Genomic DNA, 21,708 nt, shown 5'->3' with positions numbered 1-21,708 from the left:
TCTGGGAGCGAAGCTCGATACAGTGAGGCGCCTGGCGGCCCCGTCGGAAGAACGGACGAAGACTATTCTAGGCAAAGTGCAGCGCCTGCTAGCCACGGACTTGGCCAGGGTGAGGTCCATCAAGTCCCTCCTGGGGATGTTGTCCTCTTGCATCTACCTGGTGCGCCTCTGCAGACTACGGATGCGCCCTCTTCAAGAGTTTCTCGACGCCCGTTGGATACAGGCGACGGGCACCTTCGAAGACAGTGTCCCCCTCAACGAGGTGTTCCAGTGGGCGATTCAGTGGTGGGGCGTTCGAGCGCACCTCACGGCGGGCAAGGACTTTCAGACGCCGGCGTACCAGGAGAAGGTGACGACGGACGCCTCCCTGGAAGGTTGGGGAGCCCACACCGGAGATCTCCACGCAAGAGGTCTCTGGCTCCCGGAGGAGAGGCTCCTGCACATCAACGTCCTGGAACTCCGAGCCGTGTTCTGGGCTCTCAAATCGTTCCTCCCGTCGCTCAAGGGCAAGGTGGTGCGGATCTTCACGGACAACACCATGACAATGTTTTACATACGGAAGCAGGGAGGCACCAGATCCCCAGCCCTATCCAAGGAGGCACAGGATCTGTGGCACTGGGCGGTCGCCCAGGGATGTTCCTGGTTCCCTTCCACCTAGCAGGAGAAAGCAACACCATCGCTGACTCGCTCAGCAGGGAGCTGCGTGCGTGTCACGAGTGGGAACTGCGCCAGGATCAGGTGGATCAACTCTTCCGACGATGGGGCAAACCCCAAATCGACCTGTTCGCAACAGCGACGAACTCGAAGTGCAAGAGGTTCACCAGCAGGTTTCCCCAGCCGAGAAGCATGGGCGATGCGTTCTCGTTCCCCTGGGACGGCCTATACCTGTATGCGTTCCCTCCGTTGCCGTTGCTGCTTCGACTCATCAGCCAGCTCAAGAGGTCCCGGTGCAGGATGATCCTGGTCGCACCGGCGTGGCCGAGGCAGATCTCGTTCCTGGACCTTCTGGACTTGTCAACGTCCCCTCCCATCAAGCTGTCGGCGGACGCGGACCTTCTCTCCAGAGAAGGAGGCGCCATCTTCCACCACGACCCGGCGTCGCTGAACCTGCAGGCTTGGCTCCTGCAGCGCTAGAGTTTGGAGGCTACGATATACCGACCGATTGCAGAGAGCTTCTTGCAAAGGCCAGGGCGTCCTCGACTCTCAAATGCTACGGTCATAAGTGGAAGAGGTTCTCTATCTGGTGCCGTGCACAGAAGATCAACCCCCTACGGATTACGGCCCCTCAAGTGCTGCCGTACCTGCTATCCCTGGCGAAGGCTGGGCTAGCCCATGCCTCCATTAAGATTCATCTGCCGGCGATCTCCAGATATACCAGAGCCACAGGACGGATGTCCCTGTGGTCCCATCGACTGGTAAAAGAGTTTATGAAAGGACTGTTCCAGTCGTTCCCGCCGGTGAAGGCCCCGGCCCCGGCGTGGGAACTTAACGTGGTACTGACCAGCCTCATGGGGCCCCCATTCGAGCCGATGCACTCCGCACCTATGAAGTTTGTGTCGTGGAAGACTGCGTTCCTGGTGGCCATTACCTCTGCACGACGAGTGGGAGAGATCCAGGCCCTATCCTGCAAAGCACCGTACTTGACTTTCCATGCCTCGAGGGTGGTGCTTAGGACGCACCCCTCCTTTATGCCCAAGGTGCCGTCGGTCTTCCATCTTAACGAGCCCTTGGTGTTACTTGTTTTCTTCCTGTCTCCTTCGTCGCCGGCCGAGAGGACTTTGCACTCGCTGGATGTGGCTAGAGCGCTGAAGTTCTTTTGGACCGCACGAAGAGTTTCCGGAGGACATCACAGCTGTTTGTGAACTTTGGACCTGTGAATCAAGGGAAGGCTCTCTCGAAGTCTTCTATTTCCAGATGGCTCTCCGGCTGCATCATGCACTGTCACCGGTTGGCTAACCGACGACTGCCAGGCCGTCCGAGAGCCTATTTGACCAGAGCGATCGCTGCTACTACGGCGTTCTTATCTGGTGTGCCCCTGCTGGACATCTGCATGGCTGCTACGTGGAGGTCGACGCACACCTTCACGAGATTCTACTGCGTCGATCGGGATTCTAGGGAGGAGTCCAGGGTCGGCCAAGCAGTGCTGCGCAACCTGTTCGCTTAAGGTGAGCCTGGTGAGGAGGTAAGAGATGCTTAATGTTGAGTTTTTTGTATTGCTTAATGTTGAGCCTTTTACCACCCCCCGTGGTTGTGCATGTGTGTACTGCTATTTAATCTTATATTCATGAGCATGTGAATCCATGCCAGAACCTATGCTGGAGAAGGAACAAGTTACTTACCTGTAACTGTTGTTCTCCAGCATGGGTCTGGCATGGATTCACATGCGAACCCTCCCGCCTACCCTCTGCGGCTCTTCACTTGGTCATACTGCCACTTCACGTGCTACCAAATCTGAAGATGGCTGCCAGAGGCGGGGCTTAGGTAGAGGGCAGTCATTGGCTGTGGTCAGTATGACGCAGAGATCAGTGATTGGTTACTACTAGGAAAGACAGATCAGAAACGAAACTGATACTGATTTTTTCTTTACCGAGGATTCCCAGCCTGACGACGGGGAATATTCATGAGCACGTGAATCCATGCCAGACCCATGCTGGAGAACAACAGTTACAGGTAAGTAACTTGTTCCTTCAAGGTGTTTATTAAACTGTATGCAGGTTGGAAAAACCCCTAATCTAAACCCAAATCTAAGATGGGAGCAAGCTTCGACCATCAAATGAATTTAAGGCAGTCCTAATGGTGTTGTCAAATAAAAAAAGGGCCTGCACTAAGAAACGTATTGTCAAACCTTACAACTAATACAAGGGTGTGGGATAGTTTTCAAGAAAGGAAAGAAGTGTTCAGAAATATGTCAGGATGCAGTAGCATGGGGTCTCCTCCTTCCCCATGTTTTATGTACGGGCTAAGGTGGGATCTTGGAGCACAACAAACACTCGAGCTTTCTCAGCAAGAGTCAACAGTTCTGTTCCAGTTTATCAGGAGCCTCGATGACCAAGTCTCTTGCCTTCGAGGGCCTGATGTGTTCAAATAACAAAACAAAAGTTCCTTCAACAAAATGAAAGTGTGTTTCCTGGTTTTACTTAGGGTGAGGATTCTTCACCCCTGGTTCCCCTCTTCCGGGCGCTCACCCTTGTTCCTCGTGGTGTTAGGTGACAGCCTTTCACCCCCTGGATCTCCCTCTTCCGGGCTTGGATCCTAAAACAGTGTCTATCAATATCAAGGCCTTCGGTGGTTGTGGTTTCCTGGTCCTGAGGGCCTGATAGATTTACCAAGTAAAACAACAAAACAAACACAAAGTTCTGTTCTACGTATTTCTCAGGTGATGGGTTCACCCCTGGTTCCCCTCTTCTGGGCGCAGACCGCTCTTTGCTTTCAGCCTCCCTCTACCGGGTTCACTGTGGCTTTTCCAGCATTCACTAATCTTAATGTCTTTAAACTGTTCCAGTGGACATCCCTCGGCCGGGTTCACCCTTGTCAACACACTGTTTCTTAGGACTTTAGACTTTGCCCCCTTCTTGTTCGCATCCCTCTTCCGCGTTCTCTTGTCAACTTCACATTCACATTTACTTTCAATGTTCACGGGATTCACTTCCCTTGCTTTCTCATGTGGGAGGATTCACTTCCCTTGCTTTCTTTATAGTTCTTAGGTCAAAGGCTTTTGACTGTACAGGGATTTTGCTTGACCTCCTGTATGACCGCTTGGACCTATCTTGGCGGCTCTCGTATGGCCTTCTGGTATCTGTAGTTTTACTCAGATGGGGATCAACCAGAGTTTCTCGGAGCAGCACCTACGTTGTGCCGGTCCCCTTCTGCAGCTGGTCTCCCCTTTACAGTTTTATAGTTTGTGAAACCTGATAGTATGGATAAGCCTGGTTTGTTATCATTATGGAATCATTACCCATCGTTAGAGAATCATTACCCATTTAGGGATCCAGTTATCCATCATTGCATCCTGTTTAGTTATCCATCATTCATTCTGATTAGTACTGATTAGTAGTTACATGAAGTAGTGACATCATTGGACTACCCACATTATTCTGCCACTTTGTATGCATTTGCAATAGAAAGAGGCCTGTTATATTTGAAGAGCCATGTAGAGACACTTATATTTGTAGAGATATATTATGTATTATGTATGTATGCATGTAGAGAGGCACATATGAGTGTGCACTTAGAATATGCATTGAGCTTTAAGTATAGTGCTTGGTACGAATGAATGTGTTAGACACTACTTCGAGAATAGAGAATGCATTTAGCTGGCTCCTAAGCCATCCTGAATTGAGACACAACGAAGTGCTGCGGAGCGCAGAGAGATTGTTATGAGTTCCAGTGTACAAGTATGCGTAAACAGTTGCTTGGCAGACAGATAACGCAACCTTTGTCCTGGGCGGAGAAGGCATTGTGCCTTATCAGGGCCTGGGCTGTGCCTTGCAGACAGAGAAAAGGTGGGGGCAGTGTCATGGAGAGAGGGAGAGCTTGTGCAGGCAGAGACATGCAGGAGGATAGAGGGAATGAATGGAGAAATATGAGGAGATGGTGTACCGCAGGCAGGCAGGCAGACAAGGAGATATGTAGAAAATGTCACATTGACCAGAATACGCAGTGATTGAAAAGTAAAAGACATGCATCACAGACTTTTAGGCACTGCTCACATTTAGAAATGCTGACAGACAGAAAGGGAGGCATTTTAGCTTAGAGAGAACGAGTGTAACCATAGATATGTATACGTCATTGAACAGTATAATGAGAGGTGAGGCTCTGAGATTTGAGGTAGTTGCTGCTCTCTGCTGGTTTGCTATCTGAGGAGAGAGGGAGTTGGTAGTTCGAGATGCTAGTTGGAGTTGGAGATGGCTCACTGACACTCTGAGATGGAAGAGAGATTTTTGGCGGTGGCATAGGAGAGACGTTTGGATGACTCTAGATCGAGGGAGCATTGGGGAAGCATTCTGAGCAGAGCTGATGAGATCTGGCAGAGAGACACCTGGCCCTGACTGGCTGGTTGCAGAAGTTAGCTGGAGAGGAGAGACAGCAACACAGAGAAAAGGGGAGTATCGTTGAATAAGACACGTGAATGGGGAATTAGAGCAGACACTCACACAGAGCTATAGATGGGGTAATCAGACAGGGTTTGTCTTAGAGAGAGAGTGTGAAGTATGGTGTGGAATGGAGAGGAATGGTGTGGATTGGAGTTATTAGATTGCTTGCATTAGAAGCCTGTAAGGCTTATAGTTATTGCATTGCATGGTAGATTTGCACCAAAAGCATAAAAGGTGCAAATTCGAAATTTGCATTATAGTAGTATTTGCATCATGCATTGCTATGTATGAATAAAAGTGTTTGTATTGTTGAATCGATTCATGTGCTTTCTTTGTGTGTTATGTTATTGTGTCCATAGGAGTAAGATGGGAGTAACACAGTGCACAAAGGCCCTGAGATACAAGAGCAGTGGGGGCATAGTGATCCACATCCCACCCCCCCTCCCCCGAGGTAGATTTGGAGAGTAGCAAGTTGTCGCCCATAAGGGGATAGGCCAAAGGTAGATTTGTTGCACTTTTCCACAAGTTCTTTGAACTTTTTTCACTTTGTAAGTTTCATTCACCACAGCCCGGTCCTAATCGGTTCTCCGCTTGACTCTCCGACTGTGATGAATCGCTTTGCTTTCTTCTTAACTGGAGTCAAGGCTGGTACCACAGAAACAGGAGTTTCCCTTGCTCCGGCTTAGCTGCTCCGATAGGCTCCGTTTACCATTGACATCGGCTGCAGCACACTTGGGCTACTATCCTCGGTCTTCCTTCAGCGGAGGGCTTGTGTGGTTTTGTCGAGAAGGGCAAGGTTATGTTTCTCCTTGTCGGCCTGTCAACATTTGCCGCCTTTCTCCTCCTCCTCTTGAACTGCCGGGTCGGGGTAGCTGTCTTGTCGTGAGGTCTGCCTTGCTCGTACTGTGCTCTCTTGCTCCACCTTTTATCCCTGTGGGGAAGGGAAAGGGTCGGCAGAGGTTTGTGTGTGTGTGTGTGTGTGTGTGTTTCGGGTTGTTGGAAAGGGTTTGTGTTGGAAAGGGGGGGTAGTGTTTTCGAATGTCCTCCGTGGTAGAATGGGGAAGAGGTATTGAAGGAAGGGGGATACTGCCTCTTACGCATCGGTATCCCACTCACACTCCCTGAGGACCCCCATCCAGGTTATCCTCCCTCACTGGTCCACCCCCAGGAACTGCATCCAATAGCGATGGCCGTGCCCTGGCCACCTGGATGACAGATCCCCAGGGTTTAGCCAGGGAGACACCTTCAGGTTTCTCACCCAACCCAAATCCAAAATATAGAGTATCCTCTAGAAGTCTATGAGAGGAAAACCGCAAAAAGAAAAAATCTTTCTTGACCTCTCAAGTTGGAGGCACATTTCCAGCAGCCTCCTGGGTTGAACTTGAAGCTCAGTGTCTGGCAGGCCCAGAAGACCAAAGGAGGAAGGAGGCACCTACATAACCCTGCCTCTTGTACTATAGCAAAGGGCATGACTGGAGCCAGGGCGCTGCAGGAGAAGAATTATGACTACAGGCTTCCTGGCGACTATAGCCCAGTTCTCTTGCTGGAGCCAGAGGACCAGAAAAGAACATAACCTGAGCCTTTTGTGTGCTTGGAAGGCCACTGTTGGCTGGTCAGTAGAGTTTGTCTGAAAAGCACTGGGGTTGGAGGAATTTGGGTTGGAGGAATTTCCAGGGCTATACCGCTTTTGGTATTCCGGAACCCATGTTCTTGCCTAGTAGACATTGATTATGTCTGTACTCCGGGAGCCCAGGAGAGGAGCACCACAGAGACCACTGTTGAAATAAGGAGTGACTAGTGATGAAACCAATGAAGGTGCTGGGGTGTTCTAAAAACCATATGGCTGTGAATGACCTGGAACTAGCCAGCAAAGCGCCATATCCTTGCAACTTTGTTCATAGAAGGGGGAATGAGACTTGGACTGGGATCTAATGTCCTCTGAGATCAGATCTCTCAATGTATTGGTTAAACATCCATCCTAACACTGTCGTACGTCACATATATAATTAATAGTTTTTTTCTGCTTTAGCCTTATTGCCGGTAGGAATTCCTCCAACTCATACCTTCATAACAAAGCCAAAATGGTGAAACCAAACCAGAATACAAACCCCTAAACCCTGGGCAAGAACGCGGCAGGTCGGTTCCAAGACTTGTCTACCTAGACCTTTGCTTCAAACCTGTTGTACTGTTCCTTTAGGATTTCCAAATAAGCCTTTTTTGTATACCTTTCTTTGGGCAGCAGCCTACCCTGTCACTGGGTCAAGAAGTAAAGCTATTCAACCTTGATTCTGTTGGTGTTGCATATTCTGTTCTTCCCCTATGATGGCAGACCAAGCTGCCTTATCTTGAATATTTGCCAAAAAAGTCACTTCATATAGGTTAATGTAGCAGCCATTGTGACTTACAGAACCGGACCTTTTTAGTAATAATTCTTCACTTCCAGGGATTCAATTATTGACTACAAATTTTCAGGATTTTCCAACTGTGAGTCTTCCATCTCTTCTTTGCAAATGGAGAGTAGTTCAGGCAAAGTTAATGGATCTATTTGCACTGCATTTCACAACAATACAGTTGCCATTAAGACGGTTCATAGTGATCATTTCGAAAAACAAAAGTTTCGAAACCAAAGTTTCGAAAACAAAAGCTGTGACATGCTATGTTTAACATGCAAAGTGCATTTCTTTCTAAACCAATCCGTCGACAATAGTCATGGACTGGTTTCAATAGAACTGCACTTTACATGTTAAAAGTAGCATTTCAATGCTTTTTTTGTAACGAAGCGTTAGATGGAGCTGTCCAGTGCTGTAATTTCAGCACTGGACAGCTCCATGTAACGTTTCAAGGTTTTAGTGTATATTGGGGGGTTTCCCCCGCCCAGCCCCCCCAACTCCCACGCCACCCTCCCACACCCTAACCCAAGCCCATGTCGACGGCACTTTCACATTTTTTTCAAAGAAATTGTCATTCAAAAGACTGGCATTTCGATAAAAAATATTCGAAAGTTTGCCTTTCGAAACTTTTACGTTCGATAAAATGACAGGACACCCTTAAAACACTTGTTTCTTTCCTTCCAATATTTGTGTCCGATTTTCAAAGGACAATTTCTCTGCCTTGATTCTGTCCCAATCATTACTATCTTCCCAGAACAAAGGAAATCAGAAATTCTAGACCACTCTTTGTGAACTTTGGTGCTCTCTACTCAACAGCCAATAGTGAAAGTCTGATTTAGACTTGTTTGGAAATGAAGTTTGGTTGTGCTTGAACTTTTTGTAGAGATTGAATAGTAAATGTGAAACTGGCTCATCATTCTAATTTTGCGAGTGCACAATGACCATCTGATGCAGGTAGTCCTTGGTTTCCATCCATCTTAGGTTTTTGTGCCAACAGACACCTAGAAGTAGAATTAGACACTCCAATCGGTGTCTAACTGCAAAAAATGCCATATCATATCATACAATATCAAGTAAGTACAAGAGTCATTTCCAACCGGTGAGTGCTTGCACTTATTTAGCAATTTTTAAACCGTTTGGGAAAACAGTTATGTACAGCTTGCATGCAAGGGCCAATGTTCTTTGCTTCATGCAAAACCTTGATGTTTAGAAGTACAATGTTCTGATGGTCACGTGCCATTCACTGCGGATGTACACATACAATGATAATGCATCCACTGCGCTACATGTGTGATGATACTGCTCTGGGATTTTTTTGTGTACCTATGCCATGCATTCTAGCAAAACAAGGGTTAATTGCCTGTAAGGCCCTAGCCCTGTTGCAACCTAAATGGTCATCATTCAAATCTCAGATAGTGAGACCACAGGAACCTTACGTAGGCTACATGCTTCAGAAAGTGGAGGGTATTTTGATTATCTTGTTCAAGGTTCTGGGAAGGGTACAGAAAGGATACAGACCTATGAACAGTTGGATCAAACTCCTTCCATTTATATACGATATCAGTCTTACTGGCCTTATCTACTTGTAATATACTATTGTCTGTTATTTGCTTATTGGCCTGAGCTTCTGATTTGTCTACTATAACATCTACACAAATACCAGATGAGAGAATGTGGTCATGATGTTGGGCAACCTAAAATAAATAGAACACCTGTAATCGGGCCAAGATAGACATCTGTGTTATTGTTTGAGACCAGCAGACCTCTGAGAACTGAATCTCGTCTTGTGACAGGTTGATTGTAAGGGCGATTGTTTTCCAATATTAGAAAAAGGCTATAGTTGAATCTGAAGAGCATATATTACTGCTTAGAAAATGCAGTACAACTAAACAAGTTTTGACTGAGCAAAATGAAGTCAACTGACAATAATTGACAAGTTTGGGTAGAGTACCACCACACCGGTAGCAGATGTTTATGTGGGCAAGTCTGTGCACTTACTTCGATATAGTGCAGTAATTTGGTATCTAATAGGATTGATGGACCGTGCACTCTTGGAACACAAGTTTTGGAAATACTGGCTTGGACTAGAAATGTTGACCCGTTCATTTGATTAAATTGGTACTGTAACAGTGTTTCCTGGATTCCTACCGGCTTTCATTTCTGCAAAAGAAATGGCTGATGATTTGCAGCTTATGAACTATTTAACACATTTTCATATCCTATTCCGCAATTTAAGTAATGCATTCCGAAATGTAGATTCTGGGAATTGCAAGGGGCAGGTATACTGTCAGGGTATTCGGAGCCCTTGTGGATGCAAACACTTTGAAGATTTAAAATATATGTGCAAGTTATTTCAAAGAGGGATGATGCGTACAGCTGAAATCCTCTTGTAAAGAATAAGTGCAGAATTATTTTTGGACCAAGGGGTTACAAATGTATCTGTGGATTATACAAGATAAGCACGCAGGCATGCTTTTTTAGGTTTAATCAGTCGGATGCTTTAAAGATGATGGATGCCCGGTCTAAAATTCCTTACCTTCGGTTCCGGAAGCACCTCAAAACCTTCCTCTTTGCTTCTGCTTTCTCTCCCCCTCTCCCCTGCTAATTACTGAAACTGCACTGAATCTGCAACTGGGTTACTCACCATTCTCGGTCCTTGGCCCAGCCACTCTCCCCTGCACTGCCTCCCTGTTAACCCCTGCACTGCGGGACTGTCTCTGTATCCCTACAGCCCCCCTTCCCAGCACTTGTCTGCACTTACCTTGCACTTGCCACCAGGGGGCCCTTATTATTTATCTTGTATTCTACCAACCCTGTACTGCACTTTCCCCGCTCCCTTTACCCCTTGCACTTTTTCCCTTCCCCTCTACCTTTGCACTTGCGCGATCTGAATGACACCTGGCCTAGTAGGATCGTTGTCTGTCTCCCCTTGTTCCCCCTCCCTGCCTCGTCGCGCCTTGAAACACTTGTGTATAGGCGCGTTACAAAATGCCATATCATATCAGAAAATCCTGCATAGGTTATTTGGCAGTAAACTAGGAACTCTAAATGACTTATTTTTCTATTGCTTTAAAACTAATGCAGCACACAAGCGTTTACTGTTCCGGGTGTAAAATCACAGGAAAATGGTGGCATCCAGGAAGAAATAATGAGAATGTTTAATAAATGCATGTTTCATTGTTCTATTGAGACAATACCGAAGGTCCTGAGGATTATAAATACATGATTAACAATTTGGAAATGTGTATGGAGCATAGAAGTAAATGGAACATGTTTGAACATAATTTCAGATTGGTAAATTCTTCAGCCATTTTGAATTTTAGAAACGTTGCAAGTTTTGTAGTTAGGCTCTGTCTACGAATCTCAATGCAAATGGTTTGTCAATTCAATTAATGTCAGTCTACGCAGATGGAGTAAACCAAGCACAGACTGTTTAATTAAAAACAATAGTAACTCCCGATTTTATTCTGCTTTAGAGATGGAAAGGAAAGTTAAGATGGAAAGAGCAGCCAAGGAAAAGGCTGAAAATCGGAGGGTGGAGATTGAAAAGCAGTGTTCCATGTTGGACTTGGACCTGAAGCAGTCTCATCAGAAAATGGAACATCTTATTCAACAGAAAGAGAGATTAGAGGATAATGTAAGATTATATATACATGTTGTCTTTTTTGTTGTCCAGAAGTTCACTTCTAAAGCTTTTTTGTTTTTTTTAAATCCATGAGATACATTTATACATATAATTGACTGAACCTTAATGTCATAAAGTTGATTTGCTTTGGATAGCTTCCTCCTGCAGATTAATCAAAGAAGTCTACCAAGGGCCAGGCATGCATGTCTTTAGAAGTAGGCCTCATGGCATTAATTAAATCGAAACAATGTATTTGAGTTTAAGTAAAACTTTATTGTTAAAATATTCTCTTTTAGTTTCATCAGAATCTGCATTTTCATGTACCAAAGTCTTTTACTTTTGTGTCACTTCCCCTTTTCTTTGTGTTTATGGGAGTCGGTCTGTAGGGATGGGACCGAAGCCTTTTGCAGAATAAATGCTCTTAAATGTAGTTGCCGATCCAGCGCAGATGTGCAAGTGTTGCCCTTCCGCACAGTGGATCTACCTCCTGGCAACCATTCCCTTTTTCTGTGCTTATGAGATTGAACACCTGAGCAGCAACAGTCATGTTTATTTTTCTGCCTTTTAATCTTTCACCTTGTTTAAAATGTTTCCATCTTCTTTTTCTCCCTGCTGGTTCCTCCTGTTTGTCAGGGCAAACCAGGATTTCAGCATCCAAGTCATGCACTTTGTAGTGCTCTTTATCAGATCCCCACACCGTCTGCCTCAATTGTTTGGTCAGGATAATCAATGGGATGCCTGTGATGCCCTTTCTCATCAGTCATTGGAGAAACCGCTTTCTTTGACAGTTAGTAGAATTCAAGCACTGGGGCTGCTTTGCGGGGGAGGATTTGTCCTGTAGAGAACGTAGTGAGTCTCTTGCAGCTAGGCACTGCCATACCCTGGGATGATGCAGAGACTCCTTTAGTTTCTACTGGTGCAAACAAACGGTTCTTCAGGTCCTCTTTCCAGGCAGCTGCCTGAGATGAGTTGTCTACATCCAGAGAGTTCTACCAGCACTGACAATTCTAAGGGCCATGCACCTTCCACCGAGTTTGTTCCGAGCTGTTTAGAGCCTCTGCCAGGCTTCAGCCCGATGGACCTCATGTGCCTAATGAGGAGAGCATGGGCTGAGCAAAGTTTCCTCATGCTCATATTGCAACACTGGCCTACAGATAAGGGGTATATCAGCCACTTTTACCCTCTAAAAATAGGAAAATACTCCCCAAAAAATTAAAATAGTGAGTAAAAATACACCGAACAAAAAATAGGCAACAGACATGTAGGACCTTGTGCCCATTCTTTCGCCCAAACAGCGCCATGGATATGTTTGGGCCAGTAGTGCATGTAGTACAAGTAGAAAGAAATACTTTAATTACTGCCGGATCGGAAGAAGTAAATATGTATTACTCTTTCCTCCACACTGTATGGTCGTCTGGCAAAACAGTTGGGAGACCGCACCTTTTTCACCAGAAAAAAACATCTTCCTCTTTAAATTTAGAGGCGCACGGGGGTGCTGTCCTGGGAGCATGCGCTGCCCTGACTCCGCCCTCTGGCACCACACCCCAGTCCCCTTTTCCACATCGACGGGAACAGGCCGAATTCACCAGCGCTCCTGGGTTTGGCTTGCGGCCATGTAATTCCACGCGGATACTTCTTCTCTTCTGTCTTTTTGTCTTTTTATCATTCAGGTACTCTGTAACGCTCCTCCCCGTTGCATGTCGACTTCTACAGGGTTCAGCAGGTGTCATCCCGCGACGGGCTCTTTCCACCTAAAGACCCCCACGCCCCTGCCTATGTTACCTTGGCCCAGACCATGGCTGGCAAGCTTGTACCGCATGCAACGCGCTCTCCTCGATGTCTCTTAAGAACAGACTAGTCAGGTGGGAAGGAGCTCTTCCAGAGATCGCCTCCAGAGGACCTAAAAGACGTAGTCTATCATCGATCCAAGCCCAAGTTAGGGGCGCTCTTTTCCAGAGCAACCCGCAAGGGAGACTCCTTCCAAGGACTCACCCGCCCAGGAAGGACTGCTCAGGTCCTCATACCAGCACGAATACCGGCCGGCAGGCCGAGTGGTCAGTTGATCCTCCCGGGGACAGTGCTGAGGGACCGGAAGTTTCTTTTAATGGCTCGTTACTGGAAGGGCCACGCCCTAGTACCGGCAACATGTCTGAGGGGGCGCCTTTACACAGTTCTACCAGCAGATCCGCCGAGGGCGAAACGCCTACCAGGCCTCGGCCTGAGGAACAGGGTAGGCCTCATTATCCACATTCAAGAGTCCTGGATGGGGCAGGGCCAAGCAACTTGAAGCAGGCACGTGGAAGGCAGCTTGACAAAATGGCTGCTGTGCCAGACATTTCTGACATCCGTCCGATACCGCACCACGACGGGGAGCAGATGGAGGAACGTGCGTCAAGGTGGGACTTGTGTAAACCAGGTACGTGGCCTACAGCCTACCCTTCTTTTGCGCCAGGCAGGTTTCCGCTATATCCGTATTGGCAAAGTATGCAACGGCTCCAGCAGCCGCACACTGCCACGTCAGTATTGCCTACCACCCCTCCGGCCTGTGAGGACGGATTTTTTGAAAGGTTCCTCGGGCTCATGAAATCTCGTCAGATGGAGGTCATCCTCAGGGACGCCATCATGGACGTGCTCCCACCAATGGCTCCAGCGCTGCAGGCCCCAGTTCAGGCGCCCCTGGCCCATGTTCAGCCTCCGCCGCTCGCTCCGGCCCTACCGATTGTGCAGGCGGTTCTGTACCAGCCTCTGCTGCAGCTTCCGGTCTCCACACCCCAGCTTTTGGCTCCCAGCACCCCTCCACCAGTGCTGTACCAACCGGACCCTCGGGTGGACACAGATGAGTAGGAGGACTTCGACACACATTCATCAGCCAAGGGCTTCCATGAAGGTCTTGTGGGGCTGGCAGAGTACTTGGGCCTTTTTCAACCCGAGGTCGAGTAACCATCAGAGGGGTTCCTCGCTGAAGTCCTCACGCTACGTCCCGCAGCGAGAACAGGGATCCCGATGCAGAAGGACATAGTCGTCTTGGCCAAAAAGGGCTGGCTCAAGCCCCACTCTGTCCAGCTGGTCAATCGACACCTGGACGCCAAGTACAGGCAGATGAGGGGGATACACTCTTGCTATCGGCCCACCCTCAGCTGCACTCTTCGGTGATCTCTGCGGCATCACTATACTCCAGACCTCAGTCGTCCTCAGCCTCTTCCTCCCCGGAGCTGGTAGGCAAGGAGGAGAAGATCTTGGAGGCATACGGGAAGAAGCTGTATTCCAACACGTCTCTGCATCTTCGTCAAGCCAACGCCAATGCCATGCTGGCAGCCGTTAACCAGAGGCTTTAGCGGGAAAATGACGATTTCCTCCCAGAGCTTCCGGCGCAGAGCCAATCACGATTCAAGGCGGGACTGGCTGAGGCCAAGATGGTGGCACAAGACATCATGGAGTCCACCGCAGCCCACATTGACACCTCTGGTCGAGCCATCTGCATTGCCACGGACATGAGAAGATCAGCCTGGCTTTGTGCTACTAAATTCAACCCGGATGTCCAGGAACGCATCTTAGACCTTCCGTTCAACGGGGGTGACCTCTTCCACTCCACCACGGACGAAGAGCTGGATGAAAAGAAAAGGAGCTCACAAACGGCCAAGTCTCTATCCATCCTGACAAAGACCACCCCCAAAACGTACACCCAGTCACAGCAGGGCATCAGACAAGGGGCATACATACGGAGGGTTCCGTGGCTTCCAATTGCAGAGGTCTAGGCAGCATGACCATTCGCCGACCCAACATCGGCGCAAACAACAAAAAGGGAGGAAAGGAGTAAGGGCTTTTTCCAGTCCCCCTTCTCAGCAACAGCCTCAGAGGGAAAGAAGGCATGACACGCACCTGCGGGACCACATGGGGGCAGGCTTACTCTTCATGCACAGTTCTGGCACTAGAATTTAGCGGACCCCTGGTTCCTCTCGGTAGTATCCAAGGGGCACCGCCTACTCATCCCAGCCTCTCCTCCCTCTTCCCCTCCACTCCCACAGATTGGAACAGCAACTCTTTTGGCGGAGATCTGGTCGCTCGTCAAGAGCCAGGCAGTGGAGGAAGTCCCCAGCCTCCCGAAGAGGCTTGGGCTTCTATTCCAGGATTTTCGCCATTCAGAAAAAGAACCAGCTGGGCCTGAGGGTTGTGCTGGACCTTTCCACCCTCAACCTCTCCCTACCGCTACAAAAATTCAAGATGCTTACACCAGCTTTATTAGCTGAGACATAGTGCAGGGGAGACTGGATGTGCTCCATGGATTTGAAGGACGCATACTTGCATGTCCCGATCTGGCAGCCTCATTGTTCTTTTCTACGATTCAGGATCATGGGCTACCATTTCCAATACAAGGTGCTTCCCTTTGGCCTCAACTCGGCCCCCAGGGTCTTTACCAGGCTGATGAATACTGTGGTGGCCCTCCTTAGGGATCAGGGCTACCACATCTATTTGTACCTAGACTGGCTCATCAGGGCTTCATCTCCGGAAGCGGTACACTGCACCTCTCACGCCCTCATGAACACACTTCACAATCTGGGATTTTCGCTCAATCTCAAGAAGTCACAGCTGCAGCCTATGCAGACTCTCATCTTCTTGGGGCTCATCAGGGACACAGGCGCCAAGAGTTTTTCCCTCGGAGGACAAGATCACAGCCATCAAGAGGGCCACTGCACACTTCCTCAGCAGAGAAGTGACTTCGGCCTGGTGGTACCAACACCTTCTGGGTCTCATGGCAGTGGTCCTATTGGCCATCCCCCACACGAGACTCCGGATGAGGAGGATACCGCTGCACTTTGCGGCATCGTGGAACCAGGAACGGGGCTCTCAGGCGGGGATGATCATCGTTCCTCTTTCTCTTCACCCGGACCTCACTTGGTGGTTCAGGGACTGCAACCTGCGGACGAGAAAGCCCTTCCGACAACCTATCCTGCAGGTCACCATCACAACGGACTCCTCTCTCGAGGGAAGGGGGGCCACCCTGGATAACCACTGCGCCCATGGCACTGGAGAACAACATCTACCTCACGGCTGTCCACCTCCTGGGTGAATCCAACCTGGAGGCGGACAGGCTCAACAGGCGGGGAGCGGACAATTACGAGTGGCAGCTAAACGACCTTGTACTGCTGGAGATCTTCAGCAGATGGGTACACCCCCAGGTGGACCTCTTTGTCTCCTGGGACAACAGGAACTGGCAACAGTTCACCTCCTGGAAGGGGCGGCGCCCCGGCTCCCTGAGCAACGCATTTCAGATTCAGTGGAATGGCATGACAGCATACGCCTTTCCACCCAGGCCGCTGATACACAGGGTGATATGCAAGATCAAGGAGTCTCACCAACTCAGCGTCATTCTGATAGCTCCATGGTGGCCAGCCAGTCCATAGTTCTTGGAGCTGCTCAGCCTTGGAGAGACCTCCCATTCGCCTTCCGAAGGGTCAAGCACATCTTCTGGTGCAGCAGGGGGGCAGGGGCATTCACCCTGCGCCACAGAAACTAGCCCTCACAGCATGGTTCCTGAGCAGGTCACACTTGGACACCTCGGGCTAATCTAGAGATCATACAGGGAGCTAGGAGCAAAGCTACCAGGGCCCAGTACAAGAGCAAGTGGACCAGGTTCTGTCACTGGGCAGACTCCAAGGATATCAACCCCCTTGCATGTACATTAGACAACATGCTCTCCTTCTCGGCGCATCTCACCCACTTGGGCGTGCAGGTAGACACTTGCCGCACTTACTTGGCAGCCATTGGGGCCTACAGAAACTCAGAGGAAGAGGTCTTCCCCTCTTCCAACCCAATTGTCAAGAAGCATCTGGTGTGACTCGCCAGACTCTACCCGCCCATTAAGAGGTCACACCCCGTGTTGTGACCTCAATATAGTGTTGGGTGCATAGTGCATAAGCTATTTGAGCCAATGGCGTCTGCGGACATCCGGCTGGTCACCATTAAGACGGGCTTGCTAGTCGGCTTCACCTCGGCTTGCAGGATAAGGAAATCCAGGCGCTGGTCGCCTCAGAGCCCTATAGTACGTTTCACATGGACATGGTAGTACTGCGGACACACCCAGCGTTCCTACCTAAGGTGCCTTCCGCATTCCATCTGAATGAAGAAATAGTGCTGCCTACGTTTTTTGCTGAGCCCAAAGATGAGGCACAGAGAGTTCTGCACTGCCTGGATGTCAGGCGTGCCATAAAATTCCACTTAGACAGGACCAAGGGCTTCTGCAGGTTGGACGCACTTTTTGTCACCTTCGGAAGCGCAAGACTGGGATATCAGGCCTCCAAGGCCTCCATATCCCATTGGATGATCTTGGCCATCAAGGAAGCGTATGAGGGACAGCATAAGCCACTGCCAGCCAATATGCAGGCCCACGCAGTCAGAGCCAAGGCAACGGCCATCGCATTCCAGCGGCATGTCCTCTGGCAGGTCATGAGCAGGGTGGCCACATGGCCCCCCCTTCGGCTTTCTGCAAGCACTACTGTTTGGATGTCGGCTCTAGATCCGATGCGGCTTTCGTACAGGCGGTTCTTAGAAACCTTTTTGCCTAAGGAGGGTTTCCTCTCCACCTTGGGGCTACACTCAGTTGTAATCGCCCACGCAGTATGGAGGAAAGGAGACGGGACGTAAGAGTAATTATTAGTTTCTCACCGTAGTGACTAACATACTCTTAGTCCCCTCTCCTCCATACATCCCTCCATCCTCCCCCCATCTATTGTCAATGCATCTATGGGGACTGAGGTGTGGCACCGGAGGGTGTAGTCAGGGCAGCGCATACTCCCAGGGCCGCACCCTCGCGCTCCTCTAAATTTAAAGGGAAAAAAAGTTTTTTGGGTGAAAAAGATTGTCTCCCGTCCTTTGGAAGGGACACTCATGCAATATGGAGGAAAGGGAACTAAGGACTAAGAGTACGTTTTAGTCTCTACAGTGAGTAACTAATAATATTTTAATGTACATAAAATAACTAGGTGCAAAGACATTACAGAAACATTTCTGTTTCCTGTTAAAAAAATGTATGTTTACTCGCTTATAATATACTCCCATTGGAAATCGACTTGCATTTTCACTGCCCAAAAAAAAAAATGTTCTCCCAACTTTCAAAAATAGGGAGTAAAATACTCCCAATTCGAAATCTTCTCTGGAGCACTGGCTCCACTTGTACTTTTTCCCACCCAATCCTCCATCCCAGAGGATTGGGAAGCCTTTAGGTTAAAGATGCTTGACATCTTTGCCACATCGCAGCGCCTATGGCCTCTGCACCGGTGGTCTCCATTGACACCATCGGGGCCCACCGCACCAGAATACACCGGCAGGGACTGGGGATGAGTCGCTTTGCCATGACCCACATAATAGTTTCCCAAGACAACCTGTTAGTGGTGTCGGCCCTGCCCGCTGGGGAGGATAGCGACAATGGCTTGCATGGCGTGGCTAGACAATGTGGTGCCAAACCCACGGTGTCTACATATGGGAATGAAAGCTACCAGAACTGCAGCATGCTCTGCGCTGCGGAAGAGAACATGAGCGATGCTGGCAGAGACGCTGCAGGACCGCAGAGGAAAGGCCATAGCCTGTTCTTTTGGAAGCACCAGCACAAGTTCAGACTGCTTAATCAATGGAAGGACTCGAATGCCAATCCCCATGGAGGAACTTTGGCAAATGCAAGCAGACACATAACCTAACATAATAAAAGCCTGAGTTGAGACAAGCAATACTTTAAGGGGGTCAAGGTAAAATACAAATAAAAACAGAACTTCAAACTGGCCAACAAAGAGAGAGCCTAAAACAGAAGGACCAGAGTGGAAGACTCTGCCACCCACTCCTGTAAGCAATGCTTTCCACTAATCGGCGACCAACAGAAGGAGGAGGAGTCTGGCTACAAAAGCAGAGCCAGAGCTTTTCTCAGTCAAGGGCAGGTTCCCAGGTTCCCTCTACTTCTCCCTAGACTTTGGTGAATGAAGTTGAGCTGTATCCTGAAGGAGTAGGAGTTGCTGCCTGGGTGAAGGAGCCTGGGCTACCGTGTAGCACTGCCTTCCGGGAAGCTGCCTGAAGAGCCTGGAGCAAATTGACAGACCTAGCGGGAAGAAGGAGAGTACCCCTACAGCACCATCTAAGCCGAAAAGGTGGACGAGCTGACCCACCTGGGAAGAGGCTAAGGCAAAACCTTGCTTAAAACTCTGGGAGGGAAACCAAGGCAGAAGCAGGACCCCGAGAGAGAAGAGGGGCAGAAGCAAAGACCCCCTGAACAGAATAGATAGGGAAGTAAAGAGACTAGATCCCTGAAGAGAGGAAGGGCTAGGGCTAAGACCTCTCAGGTGTTGAGGGGCGATACAAAGAGAAGTGAGATAAAGTCTCCTGATAGAGAGAAGGGTGAAACTGAGACTCCAACAGAGGTGAGGGGCAAATAAAGAACAGAAGAGTAGCCCTGGAAGAGTGAGGGGTGAACCCCAGGTTTCCTGAAGACTTAAAGGCAAAGAGCGAAAGTAGGTAAGGAAGAAAGACTCCTGAAGGAGAAAACTGAGCAACGCCAAGTCCCCTGAAGCAGTAGAGGGCTCAAAGCTAAAGGCCTGTAAAAGAAAGGGGGACAGAAACCCAGAACCCCAGCAGGAGGTTGGGGCAATGTACCATATAACCAAGAAAAAGAGAGATTAATTAACCGGAGGACTGAGATAAGGAACCAGAGCACAGGACCTAGCTGGTCCTTTGTCTGACGCTCTGAACCTGAAAAGCAACTTCAGGCCCCAGTCGAGTTCTTCGCATCAACAACCTTGTTGGTTGTCCATCTGAGAGAGGCAGAGGAAAGACATTTTTGAACTGATGGACTTTTGTTGCATTATGAAAGCACTTTATATCAACGACCTGCCTGCTGCCTGCACCAACACAAATTAGCACTAACAAAGAAACCCCATCAGCTTCCTATGTGCCCTACCACAGCACTTTAAATCTAGACAGGCCTCTCCCCAAACCCCAGTGCCACTATGCCCTACTGAATAACATACTCACTGGCAACCACACTATCCTACAAGAACACAAGAACTATTAGCACCCTGCGTAGGTCCCACCCGCCTTATAGACTCTGCTCCAGAATCCCCACACCCCCTCCCCTCCGAGGACCTAAACAAAAATGGGCCAAGAAGACCAAAAGATCTCGCCTTAAACCCCCACCACAATTCCACTAGCCCTCCCACCCACCCCCAAGCCTACCTTCGCCCCACTCCCCCTCCTAACTCCTTTGCCTGTTCTTCAATAAAAGTTTGCTGCATCTGCGCTCATGCTCCAGACATCTACGACCTTCTACTAGCTAACATTTTAGGCTTACTGGCCTTATCTGAAACCTGGCTACATGAAGCAGCTGGCCTCCTCTCTCTCGTCATTCCTGTTGGATATTCCATCCTACGAGTCGACCGTCAAGTCGGCCTAGGAGGTGGAGTTGCATTCATCCGCAATTCCACCCTCCCCATCAGAGCCTCCACTCTGCAGCAGATACTAGGTTATGAAATCCACCTGGCCAAACTTGAATCCTCCCCCAGACCACCATCAATTTACTCCTCCTCTACCGCCAACCCTCCCACACTGGCAACCCAGATACCGACATCCCACTCCTCATCTCTGCTCCTCGAGCCCAATACTAAATACACCCTTGCAGCCACCCTTGATTAAATGAACTTCGCTCAATTGGTCCTCTCACTTGCCCACACGGAAAAGGTAGAACACTTATTGAATTCTCCCTTGCAGCATTCCCCTCCAGATATCCTACATTCTCCCCCTTCCTTGATCAGATCACTCCCTGATCCTATTCTCCTTTACCGCTACCGCCAAAAACACCCCTACTAACAGCGAGCCCCTTCCCATCACTGCTAGACACACCTGCAAGCTCACAGCCGAGCATCTGACTCCCGCCATCTTAGCCCCACTCAAATCAGCCCAAGACAATTCCACGTTCGAAGCCCTACTACCATCCTACAACCATGCACTGCTCACTGCACTTGACGAACATGCCACCGTTAAAACCACCTCCCGGAAAAAAAGGAACCCCCAAAACTGGTACACTGAACTAGCCTCCCTCCGGAATAAGAAACATGCATTCGAACATCTCTGGAGGAAGAATCCCACCAACAAAATAGCCTTTCAGACACTTCTAAAAAAAAAAAAAAAGCTATCATTGCTACCAAAGCCAATATCTTCAACATTAGAATCTCTGACGCAAGTTCAAATACAAAAGAGCTCTTCAAAATTCTTAGTTTGAAACCCCCACTTCCCCATCCGACAACTTCTCAAAGAACAAAACATGGTGCACACTCATCCAATCCTCCTTGGACACCAAAACACAGAAATTAAGAGACAAAGCCATGTGCAAAAAAATCACTTCTCCCACCTTTGCCACCTACCCCCTTGGTCATCACCCCTTGACCGCCACCCATCCACCACAGTTCCGATTCTCTGCCGTCTCCCCCCTTAAGTCCTCACAATCATCCAGCACCTGAAAGCATCCAACTGTGTTGGCGACACATGCCCATCTCATATTGTCAAAATGTGTGCAGAACCCTTGGCTCCTACTATAGCCAACTTCATTAATGCATCATTTAAATCC

General features: G+C 48.9%; 1 protein-coding gene across 1 annotated transcript in view; it reads left to right on the top strand.

Moving 5' to 3' along the window:
* The window catches only part of ROCK1 (Rho associated coiled-coil containing protein kinase 1), a 3,300,884-nt gene that overhangs the window by 2,116,017 nt on the left and 1,163,159 nt on the right, over window positions 1–21,708 (top strand). Inside the window, exon 19 of the mRNA XM_069620881.1 lies at window positions 10,960–11,120. Coding sequence (XP_069476982.1) covers window positions 10,960–11,120 — 161 coding nt within the window. The remainder of the gene's footprint in view (window positions 1–10,959; window positions 11,121–21,708) is intronic.

The sequence above is a fragment of the Ambystoma mexicanum genome, chromosome 5q (assembly GCF_040938575.1).
Source record: "Ambystoma mexicanum isolate Mex_15411 chromosome 5q, UKY_AmexF1_1, whole genome shotgun sequence".
Lineage (NCBI taxonomy): Eukaryota > Metazoa > Chordata > Amphibia > Caudata > Ambystomatidae > Ambystoma > Ambystoma mexicanum.
Note: the sequence above shows the minus strand (reverse complement) of the source record. Positions and strands in the feature narration are given on the sequence as shown.